The 16,432-nt window shown below is 37.3% G+C and overlaps 1 protein-coding gene across 1 annotated transcript in view; it reads left to right on the top strand.

Moving 5' to 3' along the window:
• fancd2 (FA complementation group D2) overlaps nt 1-16,432 on the top strand; it is a 38,410-nt gene that overhangs the window by 13,875 nt on the left and 8,103 nt on the right. Inside the window, exons 19-35 of the mRNA XM_056460347.1 lie at nt 54-163; nt 267-321; nt 1,514-1,633; nt 2,136-2,209; nt 2,328-2,474; nt 6,350-6,450; nt 6,598-6,713; nt 7,089-7,197; nt 8,514-8,612; nt 9,201-9,298; nt 10,443-10,610; nt 10,688-10,804; nt 11,784-11,912; nt 12,757-12,875; nt 12,965-13,075; nt 14,436-14,569; nt 15,084-15,183. Of these exons, the coding sequence (XP_056316322.1) occupies nt 54-163; nt 267-321; nt 1,514-1,633; nt 2,136-2,209; nt 2,328-2,474; nt 6,350-6,450; nt 6,598-6,713; nt 7,089-7,197; nt 8,514-8,612; nt 9,201-9,298; nt 10,443-10,610; nt 10,688-10,804; nt 11,784-11,912; nt 12,757-12,875; nt 12,965-13,075; nt 14,436-14,569; nt 15,084-15,183 (1,907 nt within the window). The remainder of the gene's footprint in view (nt 1-53; nt 164-266; nt 322-1,513; nt 1,634-2,135; nt 2,210-2,327; nt 2,475-6,349; nt 6,451-6,597; nt 6,714-7,088; nt 7,198-8,513; nt 8,613-9,200; nt 9,299-10,442; nt 10,611-10,687; nt 10,805-11,783; nt 11,913-12,756; nt 12,876-12,964; nt 13,076-14,435; nt 14,570-15,083; nt 15,184-16,432) is intronic.

Below are 16,432 nucleotides of genomic sequence, written 5' to 3'. Positions count from 1 at the left end.
TAGTTAAGTTGGTCAAAAAAGAAAGCTCTGTCAAATCATCTCTCCTTCCCCAGGATGACATGCACATCGTCATCCGCAAGCAGCTATCAAGCACTGTGCCCAAGTACAAGCGCATTGGTATAATTGGGGCAGTTATGATGGTGGGCAGTATGGGGGCCTGCAGGTACACTTTTTACTGCTGCATTACATTATACATGCTTTCTTTTCACTTACCCTGAGTCAATTTGTATGGTTTTTATCTTCTTCCCCTTTTGTTGGTAATGCAGAAATAAACATGATGGCTCTCAGGGTGGCACGTTACCCAAAGAGACAAACCGACAGGTAAGAGACATGATCTGATGGTTTATGAATTTTCAGCTGACATTACTCTGATCTAGGCATGGGACGATAGTGTGTCATGATTTTGCCAGGTACGATGCGATTTTACAGCGATTTGAAAAAGTCAAGATTTTAAACACAAAAATGTTGTTATACTGTTCCTTGTTTACATGTCAAAGACCTTTTTTTGGGCAACAGTATCTTCAACAGCAATGGACTATTCACATCAAAAGCTCAGCCTGCGATTCAGCAAACAATTGAATAACAAATCACTTCTGCATCAACATCTAAGCATGCTATGGATCTGAACAGAGCAGTGGTTTTACTTTATATCCAAAGAAATGCAAGATATCCAAAGATGCATTGTCAAATTGCTAAGAAATCTGTGTTTTTTAAACTTATGAAGACTAATGAAGAAGTAAATGATTTATTTTAATTATTACAGACATAACTACTGTTCCAATATATTTGAAATGTTTCTTGAAATAAAATACATTGAGTTCAATGGGGAATTTTTTTTTACCCAGACATTTAAAAAGAACATTATTTAGAGCAGTAATCACTCTAACATTTGAAACTGTGAATTTTTTAAGTTTATTTTTTTTTATCTAAGGTTATCCTATTGTCAGAATCTTATACCAGCCCATGTCTACTCTGATCTTTAGTGTTTTCACTAATTCATTCATTTTCTTTCGGGTTAGTCCCTTTATTCATCAGAGGTCGCCACAGCGGAATGAACCACCAACTTATCCTGCATATGTTTTACACAGCGGATGCGCTTCCAGCTGCAACCCAGTACTTGGAAACACCCATACACACTCAGACACACTCATACATTACGGCCAATTTAGTTTATTGAATTCACCTGTACCGCATGTCATTGGACTGTGGAGGAAACCGGAGCACCCGGAGAAAACCCACGCGAACACGGGGAGAATATTCAAACTCCACTCAGAAATGCCAACTGGCCCAGCTGGGGCTCCAACCAGCGACCTTCTTGCTGTGAGGCGACAGTGCTAACCACTATGCCCCTGTGTCGTCCTATTCAGATTTCTTGTTATTATCAGCGTTTTTAAGAGTTGTGCTGCTTAATATTTTTGTTTGATACTTTTTTCTGTATTCTTTGTTATTAAATATAAAAAAACTTATATAAGATTAAATGTCTAGCCCACTTTCACCATTTCTTCATGTGTAGGTGATGGCTCTGTTGGAGCTAGTGCGCTCGTGCAGTGAGAGTTCACCTGAAGCTGCTGCTCTCTGTTATGATGAACTGGCCAACCTGCTGCAGACCTGCAAACTGGACCCTCTAGTGCAGGTGTGTGTATATGTGTGGGTTATTGGTATTTCAACTTATTGTTTAACTAAATACCCTGTGATTTAAGGGCGAGTAATTGATGACAGAATTGAATTTGTTTGGGCTGAACTGTTTAATTGAAATGTTTAAACTGTGCTTAAATGGATGGTTCACTCAGAAATGAAAATGTACTAGTTATTTACTCACATTTTTGAGTTTCTTCTGTTAATTACAAAATCAGATATTTTGAAGAATGTTGGAATTTGATAGCAATTATAATACTTTAAAAACAAAAAATGCCTTGCAAGTCAATGGCTACTGGTTTTCAAAATACTTCAAAGTATCTTTTATAACAAGAAAGACACTCAAACAGATTTGGAACAAGTGGAAGATCAGTAAATAATGACATCATTTCAATAATTTGTAGTCATGTACACAACATTGTCAAATTAGGACTGATTTCTTCATGACAAAAAGCTTGTCATAATATCGAATCTCTCTGTGGTGTCTGTGTCGTGGTCAGGCATGGATCGGGAAGAGTGTGTTGGAGGATTTTCAGGATGACTTTGTTGTAGACCTTGGACCAGATATATCAGGGTGAGCGACACATTCATAAGTCATAAAGACATATTTTATTGTTCTACGGTCAGATCAAAGTGTTTATTGTTTTATTTTATGCCTTGACTTTCTAATGACCCCTTTGTGTGTTTCTCAGGGAGTTCATGTTTCAAAGCTCTGTGCTATATAATTTGGATGAGGATGAGAGTGAAGGGGGAATCGCCATCAATCTACTTCCTCTTATGGCTCAAGACCAGCAGCACAAAACAGACGCATCGCAACCAGCTGGAGTCAAGAGAGAGAGGTCACTACAGAATACTGTCTACTAAACACACTGGAACAACTTAATGTGTCAGTTACGGTAGACTGTGAAGCTAGATGTTCACAAAGTAGGGAGACACAATATATAGTTTTAGCATCAATATTGCAATGTGTGCATCTGCAGTGTTTAGTCTGTATTTTGGTTGACCAGGAGCCACAGTTCAGAACATGCATTTGTAGAATGAATGCAAAGTTTAATCCTGATTCCTTCAATCAAGATTAATTTTATGTATTTATTTATTACAATGAAGGCAGTGTTTTTAACATTTGACTATTCAATAATTTACCTGATAGTATGACTTCCAAGGAAACCATAAAGCACTATTTATTTAATTTGTATCCAGGGCTTGACATTAACACCCGCCAAAATAACACAGATTTCAGCGATGGCAGGTTAAACAACCACTTTCACTATCCACTTTGGCTGGTTGAAAAAAAATTTCCCGGATAATAATTCTTAAAAGCAGGGTCCGACAATAAGGATGGTCGAATATGCATGCAAAGGCGATCTTAGAATTGAGAAGCAACAGGACTGACAAAAATAATTGCATTCGCGCGAGCAATAAAAAGCAGGTAAATTCCGAATGAGAGGATAATCACTCGAGCTAACAGCTAAGGTGATGACTGTTTAAAACGAGTGCGCGATTCTCGTTTCCTTGCGTGAAGCAACAGTGCCTAGAAACGCAACTGATATAATCGGTTCTCTTTCAAATAGACTAGACAAAAAGTGATAAACATGCACCCACAGTCTTGCTGCTTTCAAGAGTTCCAGATTTGTCTTTTTGTAAGCAGCACCGGTTGCTTTCGCTTTAACAATTCCTTGAACAGATTAATTATGAGTCTAACGTTAACCTTGAGTGTGATCATCCTTTCGTTATCACACAGTATGTTTTTTTACCTGCTTTCTTTTGCGTTAATAGGGTTTAATTATCATTTTTTACAATAACATTGCTTTAATGGGAGATTAACTCCCAATTTAAGTGTAGTTAACGGGTGATCTGGGACCTTTAGCCAGGACAGATTACTGTGCATATGTTTTGTTAAATAAAAAGTATAGATACAGCTATATTTTGCTTGTTTTGACACATTTAACATTTTTGGCTAAGAGATAATTGTTTATGCTTGGTGTGGTCAGAGATAAATTTGGTAAATCCTTCATTTTGAGCTCTGAAAATTCATGTGAAATAAAAACTAATTGTAATACTATGAAACCATGACCCATTTGCTCATGATTATTGAGCAAGCTCATACACGACACACAAAAAGTGAAATGAATGAGGAAGCATGTGAAGATTACACAAAATCTAAATCAAGTAATTTTAGCATGTCAAAGTCAAATTTATGTGTATTAAATATATTTTCCCAACAATAAAATTGTGGCTAGTAATGTTGAAAAACTACTAGCCACAGTGGCTGATGATCAAAAAAGTTAATGTCAAGCCCTTTGTATCTTCGTTCTATTGAATTTATCTATGCTTGTGTATTGTTTATTGTATTTTATGCAGATGCACTGTTCTACAATATCATCCCAGTCAATCTAAAATGATAAATTCTTTCCAAATATCGCTATTCAATTAATATGGTGAAGTTCTATTCCTGTCGAAGTTGTATACAGTGGTCTCTTGTTAATTGCGGGAGTTACATTCTAAAATTAACCTGTGAAATCTGCGAAGTAGTCAGCTTTATTTTTTACAATTATTATAGATGTTTAAGGCTGTAAAACCCCTCATTACACTTTCTTCTCAGACAGCCATTAACATTTTCATTCTTTTTTCTCTTGTTTAATTACTCGCTGAACTTCTACCTTCTATTATGTCTAGAAGTTTTTGTGTGATGGTTAGCATCTTCCTCTGCCTTTTGGGTGCTACCATGGGTGTCTTTGACAGTACAGAATTTTTCGTCGACATTATGGGGTTTGTTGGGGAGAAAAGTTGCAAACATACAGTACAGCGCTTTAGAGTCACACTGCTAGAGAACAAAGATTTGTGCAAATTTGGCAAGCTGAACGCATTCTGTACTGTACAGGAGACACACCACAGAGATTGATTGACAATGTATAAAAAAAAAGCATGTCATATTGCACAAAAAAAAATCTGTAAAACGGTGAACCACGTTATGACGAGGTACCACTTTATATCACTTTCGCAGAAAAACAACTTGGTCTTTTTCCAATATCATGCAGCACAATCTACCTGAGAGTCTAAATTTCAATTAAATTAATATAAATTTATTAAATTATAATTTATATAATATAAACTAAATTAATATAAACATTATATATTTTGGACACATTAGACACCTACATACAATTTCTACCGACATGTCTGCAGTGTCTTTACACTAACCAGAGTCATTGTAAAAGGGACCTATTATGCAAAAATCACTTTTATAAGGGGTTTAAACACTGTGTAAATACAGCCAGCCTTTAATGGTAAAAATTAATTATTTATATTTTTAATAATCACACTTAATTAAAACGATCTACAGAGACCCTTTGATTGACATTCTCCCTTATACATGTCATCAGAAGGGGAAATCCCTTCACATTAGTGACGATCTCTCTCTGATTAGCATAAACAGCTCTGAGTGAGAAGCAGCTATCCGCTATTAGAGTTTTCACCTGCTGAAGATAACGTCAATAGCTGTTTTCATGCGCATTTTATATATGTGCATATACGCCATGATGCGCATACGTTTTGAAAATGCGCATAAAAACAAGCATATAACCAAGTAGAATAAACTTTTTATTCAATAAAAAAGATGCGCATAAACTGCAATAGAAATACATTTACCGAACAAATTACAGCATGCACATTAAAAAAGGTCACGTGATTTTGTTATAAGAGATCATGTGGTGATAAAAACATGTGTGAATGGACAAACCAGCACGCTGAGCACACTGTAAAACATCTGAAATTATGTTTTGGTCATTTTAAAACACCTTAACTGTTTCAGTATTAGTGTTATTATATTATTAATTACCTCCAGAATCAAGAGCGTCTGTGCTCCACGTCTGACGCCTTCAAACGCCACCACCAGTTCATTGCATGTCGGCATTTGTCTTCTGAGGCGCAAGTAATTCATTAAGTAAAGAAAGTTACTCCTACCACATCAAGTTCCGTTTTACTTTTGATATTTGGGGCCAGTTAATCAGGAAGTGAATATTTTGTTCTTTTTGACTCATTGGATGGAAACGCTGCTTTATTCGCATGTCTTTTTTTCAATAATCCTGTTTTGCGCATAAATTTATTTTGCATCTTTGGATGGAAACATAGCTAGTGACTGAGAGAATTATAAATGTGTGAGTTTTAGATACACAAATAAACATCATAGTCTCCATAGACTGCCTTCTTCTGAGACACTTTTATTGACATTTTCACAGAGATCATGTAAGTCCTGTTTTGAATCCACCACTATGCTGATGCACAGGCATTTGTAGCTCCGCCCTCTTGTAAAAATCGTAAGCACAATCTAATTTGAATTTAAAGTGACGGTCATCAAAACACCACAGTTTGGATCAAAACTTAAAAGGGGCAGTTTCAAAAAGTTATTAAACATTATTTGTGGGGTATTTTACACTGAAACTTCACATACACACTCTATGGACATCAGAGAATTATTTGACACCTTGAAAAAGGAGCATAATAGGTCTCCTTTAATGTAAATTTTTAAAATCAATATGTTGTCCTTATTTTGCATTTATTACTGAAAGTACTCTAATGGAGAATTAGCCAAGCCCCTTGACTTGGGTCATCTGAAGCGCTATTGAAGTGTAATTTGTTAGATCACCACCCGCAAGACCATAGCTCAGACACAAAAACTACAGTTTTCACATATGTTTCTCTCTCATATTCACAGGCGTGTGTCTCCTCTGTGTCTGTCTCCATTTTTCCGCCTGCTAAGGCTGTGTGAAGAAGTGCAACACGAGGGCGACCTGGAGGAGATTGATGCTCTGCTAGGTCGGATACTACACCTCTATTAAATCAACATCTAAATCAAGATTATGTCAGCGTTACTGCACAGAGATGCCTTTGCATAATAATAATGAGGGTATCAACATCTCAGGAGGGCATTGTGGTTAAATAAAGAGTTTTGTTGTGTTTCAGGCTGTCCATTGATCTTGACCGATATGGAGGTGGTGGAGAAGGTGGACAGTATGTCTAAATCTGAGAGGGAGTTTCTCTGTTCTCTGCTCTTTCACACCATCAACTGGTTCAGAGAGGTCAGTACAATCTAGCACAGTGCTTCATTCACTTTTCACAAAAAGATCGTTTTAACTGATCAGTTCAAATTATGATTGGCCTAATTTGCCTTTTATTGGACTTTTAAAAGAATAATTCATGCAAAAGTTACTCATTTGCTAAAAAATCTCGAACTAGTGTAATGTTAAACTTCACTAGGCATCACATGTTTTTTCACATAATGATTATTATTTAAAATTTGGTTTGTTACTCAGAAAGCTACTGAATTGTATAGTTTAAGATTATAATTGTAGATTATACTGTATAAGCCTACTTTTTAAATATATTTTATGGTTTTCTTAGCAATCACTTTGAATTTTCTGGAACTACTGTTTACAACTGGATGGTTTTTGCAGGTGGTGAATGCGTTTTGCAGGCAGAATGATCCTGAGATGAAAATGAAGGTTGTAACTCGTATCCAGAACATCACTTACCTACAGAGTTTACTGCAGAGGTGCTTAGCAGGTACCAGAGAAATTTATTAGCTATTAACTTATTCCTTATTACTTTGAGCATTTTTAAAAACGTTTTGTTTAGATAAAGTTGTTGTCATATACAGCGGCCATTTTATTAGGTACAACTGCTCGTTAATGCAAATTTCTTATTAGCCAATCACATGGCAGCAACTCAATGCATTTAGGCATGTAGACATGGTCAAGATGATCTGCTGCAGTTCAAACCAGGCATCAGAATGGGGGAAAAAGGTGATTGAAGTGACTTTTAACGTGGCATAGTTGTTGGTGCCAGATGGGCTAATCGGAGTATTTTAGAAACTGCTGATCTACTGAGATTTTCATGCACAGAGGTTTACAGAGAATGGGCCGAAAAAGAGAAAATATCCAGTGAGCGGCAGTTCTGTGGGCGCAAATGCCTTGTTGATGCCAGAGGTCAGAGGAGAATGGCCAGACAGGTTTCCTGCTGATAGAAAGACAACAGTAACTCGAATTACCATTCGTTAAAATTTGCACAGGCTCACCAAAATTGGACAATAAAAGATTGGAAAAACATTGCCTGGTCTGATAAGTTTCAATTTCATTCAGATGGTAGGGTCAGAATTTGGAGTCAACAACATAAAAGCATGGATCCATCTTTTCTTGTATCAACGTTCAGGCTGGTGGTGGTAGTGTAATGGTGTGGAGGATTTTTTTCTTGGCACACTTTGTGCCCATTAGTTCCAATTGAGTATCGTGTCAACGCCACAGCCTACCTGATTATTGTTACTGGCCATGTCCATCCCTTTTTGACCACAGTGTACCCATCTTCTGATGGCTACGTCCAGCAAGATAACGTGCCATGTCATAAAGCGTAAATCATCTCAGACTGGTTTCTTAAACATGACAATGAGTTCACTGTACACAAATGGCCTCCACAGTCACCAGATCTCAATCCAATAGAGCACTTATGGGATGTGGTGGAATGGGAGATTCGCATCATTGATGTGCAGCTGACAAATCTGCAGCAGCTGTGTGATCATGTTAATATGGACCAAAATCTCTGAGGAATATTTGCAGCAATTTGTTGAGTCTATGCCACAAAGGATTAAAGCAGTTCTGAGGGCAAAAGGGGGTCCAACCCGTTACTAGTAAGGTGTAGCTAATAAAGTGGCTGGTGAGAGTATATTCATGTCTGAATTTAGGTTGTGCTTTTTGCGCATGTATGTACATTTAATATACATTTATTCATTTATATATTTATTTATGTATTTATATTTATCTGTTTATTTTTAATGTAAAATATTATTTATCTTCCATGTTAACATTGTTTTTTGTATATTGTTTTAGCTACACCAGGCTACATTCCTCCTCAAGCTAACTTTGATGGAGATAGTGCTGATGTGATGATACCATCTTCAGTCGTGCAATCAAAGAAAGGAAAGAAAGGTAAGGTTGCTGGGGAAATTACTGAACTTTAATTTTGTTAGTGTTTAGGACATGAGTGATAGGGGCAAAAATCATATCTCAGTATTATTTTGGCTGAATTGTGATATGTATCCTTGGTTTTATATTTTACAAAATATTTATGTGTGTTACTTAACAACTGTTATAAATGTTTATAATGTTTACTGGAAATTCACAAAGCTCATGCCCTTCCGAAAGCTAAATGATTTTGATTACAGACTTTTTAACATTTAAAGATGGAGAAAATATCTGTGAAATGAAAACGGCACATCTCAAACAGCACAAGTAGCCGATCTGTCAGCAGCACGTCAAACTATCAGAGCATGAACTAAAGCTTATGGGTTATTTTAAAGTTCTTAATATGAAGCATGACTTCAGGACAAACTGGATTATGCACTTCTCCAGCAGCAGCTCACTCTGTGTTCTTAACCATTCTTAAGATGTGCTCATATTAGACTATTGCATTTCTATATAAGTCACATTATGTTATACCATTTTGTTAAATATATCACTATGTTGCACAGACTCATTATACCGCCCAGCCCTATTATATAGTATTTTGTTGCTTAGAGTCATCTGGGAAGAAGAGGAAGGCCTCAGCGAGTAAAAACTCCTCTGGTGACAAGTCACAGCTAGAGGGAGCTACAGATGCAGAGGAGTCCCAACCGGTAAAAACCACATATCTTGTCTCTCCTTTTATTTATACTCACTGAAATGAGCATTTGGTAGACAGACTGTGAAACTGGGTTGTTTCAAAGGGAAATTTAAGACATATTACTTTTAAGTAAATTGGGGCATTTTAATCCAATATGTTGTGATTTTACTATGGTGTCACCTGAAATGTCTAGACACTGCAGAAAAGTAGCATAAAACTGAAAATACAGAAAAAATTAATTGAAGTTATCACCATACTTAATTAAGAATTGTGAAAATAATTAATTGTCATATAAATATGCAAACGAGACATTATTTCATTGAATATGCATATATTAAACTTGCAAATATTGTTAACACAATAATCTGAACATAGAATGAATTCTGGTTTACAAATATTGTTTTCTTTGTTGACGTATTAAAGCCTAAGGATTTAATTGGGTTTGGTATATGTTTATTACACCATAATTAAGAAAATACTGCGAACAGACAAGGGCTTTGCAATTTGTGTGATTTATTTATTTATTATTTTTCTTTTTTCTATAATTTTTACAACTTAATATAATAAACACATATGGGGTCTATGTGTTTCTATCATATAGGTCCCATTTAGACAACCCATGGGCAAAGCGCTTTGACAAACCCACCTAGGCTATCCCACCGTGGCCCCACATGGGCCAACCCACCTAGGCCCCACATGGGCCAACCCACCTAGGCCCCACATGGGCCAGCCCACCTTGGCCCCACATGGGCTAACCCCCCCTTAGCTCCCACATGGGCCAGCCCCCCTTTGCCCACATGGACCAACCCCCCTAGGCCCCACATGGGCCAACCCATCTAGGTTCCGCATGGGCCAACCCACATGTTTTTTTAGTTTTTTTTAGAATAAAATGCTGTTTATAATCAGACAAATTACAGATGAATGTTCCCTGAGTAAAAACCCCTCTATTAGTGATCTGCGCAGGAGAAAAATATTTATTGTGATTTGAAATTTACTGACACAACTTGATAAAGTGTGTATTTTGGACATTTTCTTTAAATTAGACTAAAACAAAAACACTTTATGAAAAGCCAAGAAGCCCCAAATCGAAAAATGAAACAGATGCATGAAAAATCAGTATGTCTAGTCCAGCTATTGTTTTTTTTTTTTTTGGTCAGGATCCTCCAGAGAAAGAGAATGAGAAGGAAAAGGAAAAGGATGGAAAATCAGGGGTCAGTCTGTTTTCTTACTGGCCGTTCTTCAGAGAATTGGATGTTGAAGCTCTGAGTGTGCTGCAGTGTGGACTTCTGTCACGGACACTACTGGACACTGAGCTGCACAGTAAGGTAAAACATGTCTATTTGCTGACAAATTCTCTGTAACTATAAACAAGAGTTAGTAAAAGATTCTGTTTTATGTCTAGTTGAGGGAGGAAGTGCAGTTGGGCCCTGCTGAGTTGCTTTTCTTGCTGGAGGACATGTGGCGTAAACTGGACTTCAGTTTAACATCCGCTCCAGCCAAAAAGGCTCCATTTCTCAAAGTATGAACACACACTGTTTAAATAATTGACCCACTGTAAATGATTTCTTGAGTATCTTTGACGGAACTTTCTTTTTAACCCTTGTAGATTTTATTTTTTTATGTAGATGATTTAATACTAACAATATGAAATCAAAGCTATCATTTTTTACAACTCTGTCAGTTGATCTCTCATAATATTAATTTCATACTGATAATTTAGTTGAATAATTTAATAATGCTATAAAAGCAAATGAATAAATGTTTTTTATAACGGTAAATTGTAAGGTTGTGATAATGTTTCACATGATCACATATTCATTTTACATTGTACATTTTAGTAATTCCACAATTCTCTCTGCCATTATGATAATGTAGATTAATAATTGAACATATCCATTAAATGTTTAGCAAATCACAAAACAATTTTTAAAAACTACATTACAATGATGCCACAGTTGCTTTCATTCAGGCATCATGAAAATGAAATGATTCAATGATGAAATAATTTAATTAATGACAGTGTTACATGTAATATTTCTAATAAGCAAAATATTCATTTTATACTGTACATTATAATGATGACAAAAATCTCTTAATTTTGCCATGATAATCACTTACTCAAATTTGGCTTATTCTCTGCTTTTATCAGAGGTCACCACAACAAAATGAACCACCAGGCATAATAATCATGCCTAAAAAATAAGTAATCTTTTAGCAAATATTTAAGTTTTAAGTCAGTTTTAATATTTTTTCATACTGTACACTGACGTGATGCCATTAAGAGATTTGTCTTCATTACAATGTACAATATGAAAAATATGTCTTTTTAAGAACTGTTAAAGATCCTTTTATCAGTAGTATTACATTAAATTATTTCAAATAATTAAATTTATGAGCATTTGATAACTTAATAATATAATAATAATATTAAACATGATCAACTAAATATATTAGTAATATTGGTCAACAACTGATATGCCACTGCGGGCTCTCTCTAGAGTAAGACAGACAGAGCGGTGGGCTTTGCTCATTTGCAACAGAAGAATTCCAAAGAAATCGCTACCTGCTGCAGTGATCTGCTGCCCACACTCTGCACGCATCTGGAGAACTGCCACAATCATTTCCAGGTACACACATGTCTCATTCACAGCCATGTAAATATGTTCATTACAGCTGCATTAGTGCTGACGGTGTGACATTTAAACCAAACCAGCGTTTCTCAATCCTGCTTGACATTTTGCATGTTTATTTTTCTACATCAGACATTTGTTCTAATTCAGCTCTACAGTGATTTTAGTTTGAAGTGAGCATGTTTCATTCCTATGGCATTTTAGTGTGTAATATGTGAGTTTATATTATATTCATTTACAGAGGTTTATTATGTCTCGTGATGGGAAGTTTGGATCATTTTACCGACTCGAGACTTTTAAGTTTTGTTCATCGAGATCTTTTTTCGAGTCATTTTGTTCAATTTATAAAAATATCATTAAAATGTTACGAGTTGCTTTACACATCTACAACTAAGTAAAATTACACTACAAACAAGTCAAATGCTATAAGAAACTGACCCAGCCGAGGCCTTGAAATAGCGACCTTCTTGCTGTGAGGCGAGAGCGCTACCCACTCCGCCAACGCGTCACCCAGTCAGACTACAGTTCAGGCAAAAACCTCTTCTAACAAGCTGGTTATCTCAATCAGCCGTGTTAAATAAGAGACATGCAAAATATGAGGACCAGGATTAAGAAACGCTGTTCTAAACTGAACTGAAGTAGTTTCAATCTAACTAGAACTACACCAGCATTCTACACCACTCTCCTGCCTGCCTGAATTGCTGGATTGTTCCACAATTTGAAATGTTATGGCTTTACTCTATTTTCTTCATCAGTGCTGAAACAATCTGCATTGTAAAACGCACTGTAGAAGGAAAGATGTATCTCATTGCTCTGCTTGAACGGGTTTGTCCACACACAGACACTTCTGACTGAGAATCAGGGTGTGGTTGACGCTCCTAATGTGGATGTGAAGGAAAATCAGCTCATGTGTTCAGCCTATCAGCTCCTACTGCAAGTGCTTCATACCACGTTTAGCTGGTGAGCCCAGATTAGTTAGTAGTTGATTAGTTGTCCTGATGTCTAAAATACTCCCTGACCCTCTCCAATCTCCTCGTGTTTATAATCAGGGCTGGTTTTTCCATTCCGGAGAATCGTGCTTTGCTGAAAAGCTCTCTGGGAATCCTGGCCGGACGGCTGAAGGAAGAAGAGACAGAACTGACCCTGGATCAGCTCAGCAGGTTAGAGTGACAGCACACATATAATAGTGGCCTTCTCCACTAATATAGAGGATTTACACTTATGTCAAGATTTTGCTTGCCTTACTGGTGCTACTCGGATGTAACCAACAGCAAAGTTAATATAATACTGAATGTGTTTTTCTTCTTATTTATGCTGTCTAAACCATGGGGGGGAAAATCATGTGGAAACTGCTAAATCCAAAGAGAAAGGCTGTCTCCGAACTCCAAACAGTCCTCACTGCGGCCTGTAGCACAGTGATGTCATGTATACACTACGTCACGCAAGTTGAAGTGCTTATGTGCAACGAAATTGCATACTTCCAAATGGTCGTTAGTAAATTCCAATTCAAATGTACATACTTCAGTAGTGTCCATTACTTTAGTCTGTAAATTCACACTCCGAAGCTGAAGGTGGCGGTAATGCACCAAAACACTGGATATTAACCATTGTAAAAATTGTAAAGAAGAAAAAAGATGATTATGTCGCAGTCCAAAATCGTATACTTCCATACTATATAGTACGCTAAAAACATTATGCGAGCCGAGTAGTATGTCTAAATTTATAGAATGTGAAAAACAGTATGCGAGAAGTACCTGGATGACATATCACTGTACGTTCACACCGAAAGCGGCGAGAGCGTCAAAGTAGCTGGAACTCATTTATGTTCAATGAGAGCCAGCGGCGAGGAGCAGCGCGGCGCGTCTTCACCGGTGTGTACAACTGAAAAGGGGGCGGTATATGATGCAATAATCATTTCATCTCGATCAAGGTTTACTCATAATTGTTAGAAGCCAAAATTGAAATTGAAACTGAATTTTCGATTAATTGCACCGCCTTACTGAGTAGTAGGCGATTTCGGACGCAACCCAAGAGTGCCAAATAATGGCTGAAGGCACTGTGCTTCCTCTTTACTTTATGCCGGCAGCTAGCTCTCTGCAACTCTTACATGGTCGCCCACTGAAGCTAAGCGGGGCTGGGCCCGGTCAGTAACTGGATGGGAGACCACATGGTAAAGCTAGATTGCTGCCAGAAGTGGTGTTAGTAAGGCCAACAGGGGACGCTCAACCTGCGGTCTGTGTGGGTCCTAACGCACCATTATATTGATGGGGACTCTAAACTGCTCAGTGAGGCGATTTTTGGACGCAGCCCAAGAGTGCCAACTCTTGACTCTGTGTGGTTGTTAAAAATCTTAGGCCAAATTTTTCCACTGGCCTCTGTCCATCATGGCCTTCTAACCATCCCCATATCATAATTGGCTTCATCAGAAAAGCGCTGTATATATGTAAGGAAATATTATTAAATTATATCAGTGCAAAGTTTGTAATGTAACCATCTGCATGTGGTGTTTTATTTTTACAGGCATGCTTTTGAGTACCTGCAGAACTTCAGAAGCACCGTGCCCAGTCTGAACACAGCCCTGTGCTTGACGCAGCTGCTCATTGTGTTGTCTCAGTATGGAGGATCAAATCACAGGACCTACAGAGAACAAATCAGTATGTGTCAAAGTCAAAGTTTATTTATAAAGTGCTTTTTAAAAACAAGTGCTTACCAAAGTGCTGTACACACATAAACCATTTAAAACAAAGGGCAAATTCAACAGACACATGACTCTCATGTGGTATTAAAAGCCAAAGAATAAAAATGGGTTTTAAGACTTGATTTAAAAACAGAAAGGGTGCCTGCCTAACGTGGGGAGGCAAATTATTCCAAAGTTTGGGGGCCACCCCTGCAAAGGCACGGTCCCCCCTGGTTTTTAACCTTGCGCATGGAACAGCCAAAAGTAGCTGATCAGTACATCTAAGTGCCCTTGATGGAGTGTACAATTGGATTAATGATGACAAGTATCTTGGTGCTAGTCCATTTAGGCATTTAAACACCAAAACTAAAATCTTAAAATGTATCCTAAACTGTACAGGAAGCCAGAGTCTGTGTTTCCTGTACTATATGCAGCATAACAATTGTAGATCTGTGAATTATATTAATTTTGGATTCTATCATTTCCCCCAGCATCCCTGACAAAGCATTTCCTCTGTCAGGAATGGGTTACAGCGAGTGGAGAAAAAGAGAGAGGAAACAAATACAACGAGACTCTTCAAACTCTCCTCAGGTTTGTTATATCATGTTTAAGTTTAATGATCATTTCCTGAAGTGATGAAGTTTGAGGCGATGTTGTTATCAACTAAAATGTATTCATTAAATATCAGTTCTTTTATTTCAATTCTTCAGAGCAACATATTGCAAATTTCTACTGAATGCTATTCAAATTTTATATCAAAATAATATAACAGATCAGATGCAAAGAACTTGATGGGCCGTCTGAATCTTCCATCGAAAATTAAATTTTTTTTCTCAACCTTCTTTGTTTATATTGAGTTATTTCACTTTAAAGACCATCAGTGCTTAATTTTAGCTGGATCTTGCCGGATCCTGTTCCGGGAAATGTCAGATATGCATGTTTTGCGTTCCGGTATTTATTTTAATGGATCCGGCATTAACTTGTCCGTGGTGAATGACGGTTGTCACTATTAGGGTTGGGTCGATAGACGATGCCATCACCGATGGCTGATAGACATCACTATGCTGAGCCGGCATCGCGATCCTCCGCCCCTCCCCCATCACAGCAGCAACCCACTCACGGAAAAATACACACTTTAAGCTCTGTTTACACTACTACGTCTTAATTTTAAAATGGCATTTTAGAATAAAAATGATCCACGTGGATAAGCGTCCACCACTGATAGTGAGATAGTGTGACTTATTTGATTTATTTTGGCTAGAATAAATAGAGGTTTAAGTATTTTGAAACCTATTTTAAGGTCAATATTATTAGCCCCATTAAGCAATATATTTTTTGATTGTCTGCAGAAGAAACTACTGTTATACAGTGACTTGCCTAATTTCCCTAATTAAGCCTTTAAATTGCACTTTAAGCTGAATGCTTGTATCTTCGCACATCACGTGACCACATACACACAAACACACACACTCTCATGATGCAGCATATGCACATGTCTGAGCTCCAGGCAGTCAGCGTGTGCTTTGAGCACAGAACCCCAGAGAGCAGTGCACGTCGGACAGTTTATCAAGGATGTACTGCTGGATCACATCTCACTATAGTTGTTAAACGTGATATTTAATTAATCTTGTCTCTATCTAACGACTCTTCTGTCTTTAAATTCTATCAAGGAACGTGTCACAGCTTCATCAGCACACTGCTTCGAACTTACGCTTTCACGCTTGTACTTAGTAATTTTAGTGAAACCTCAGATACTGTTGGTTGGTTCCTGTTGGTTGTGCACTTTTTTTACCAACTAAGTCTGTCGACGCCATTATAATGACACAGATCACTCTGCCTA

The sequence above is a fragment of the Danio aesculapii genome, chromosome 6 (genome assembly GCF_903798145.1).
Source record: "Danio aesculapii chromosome 6, fDanAes4.1, whole genome shotgun sequence".
Classification (NCBI taxonomy): Eukaryota; Metazoa; Chordata; class Actinopteri; order Cypriniformes; family Danionidae; genus Danio; species Danio aesculapii.
This window is presented reverse-complemented; position numbering and strand designations above follow the sequence as displayed.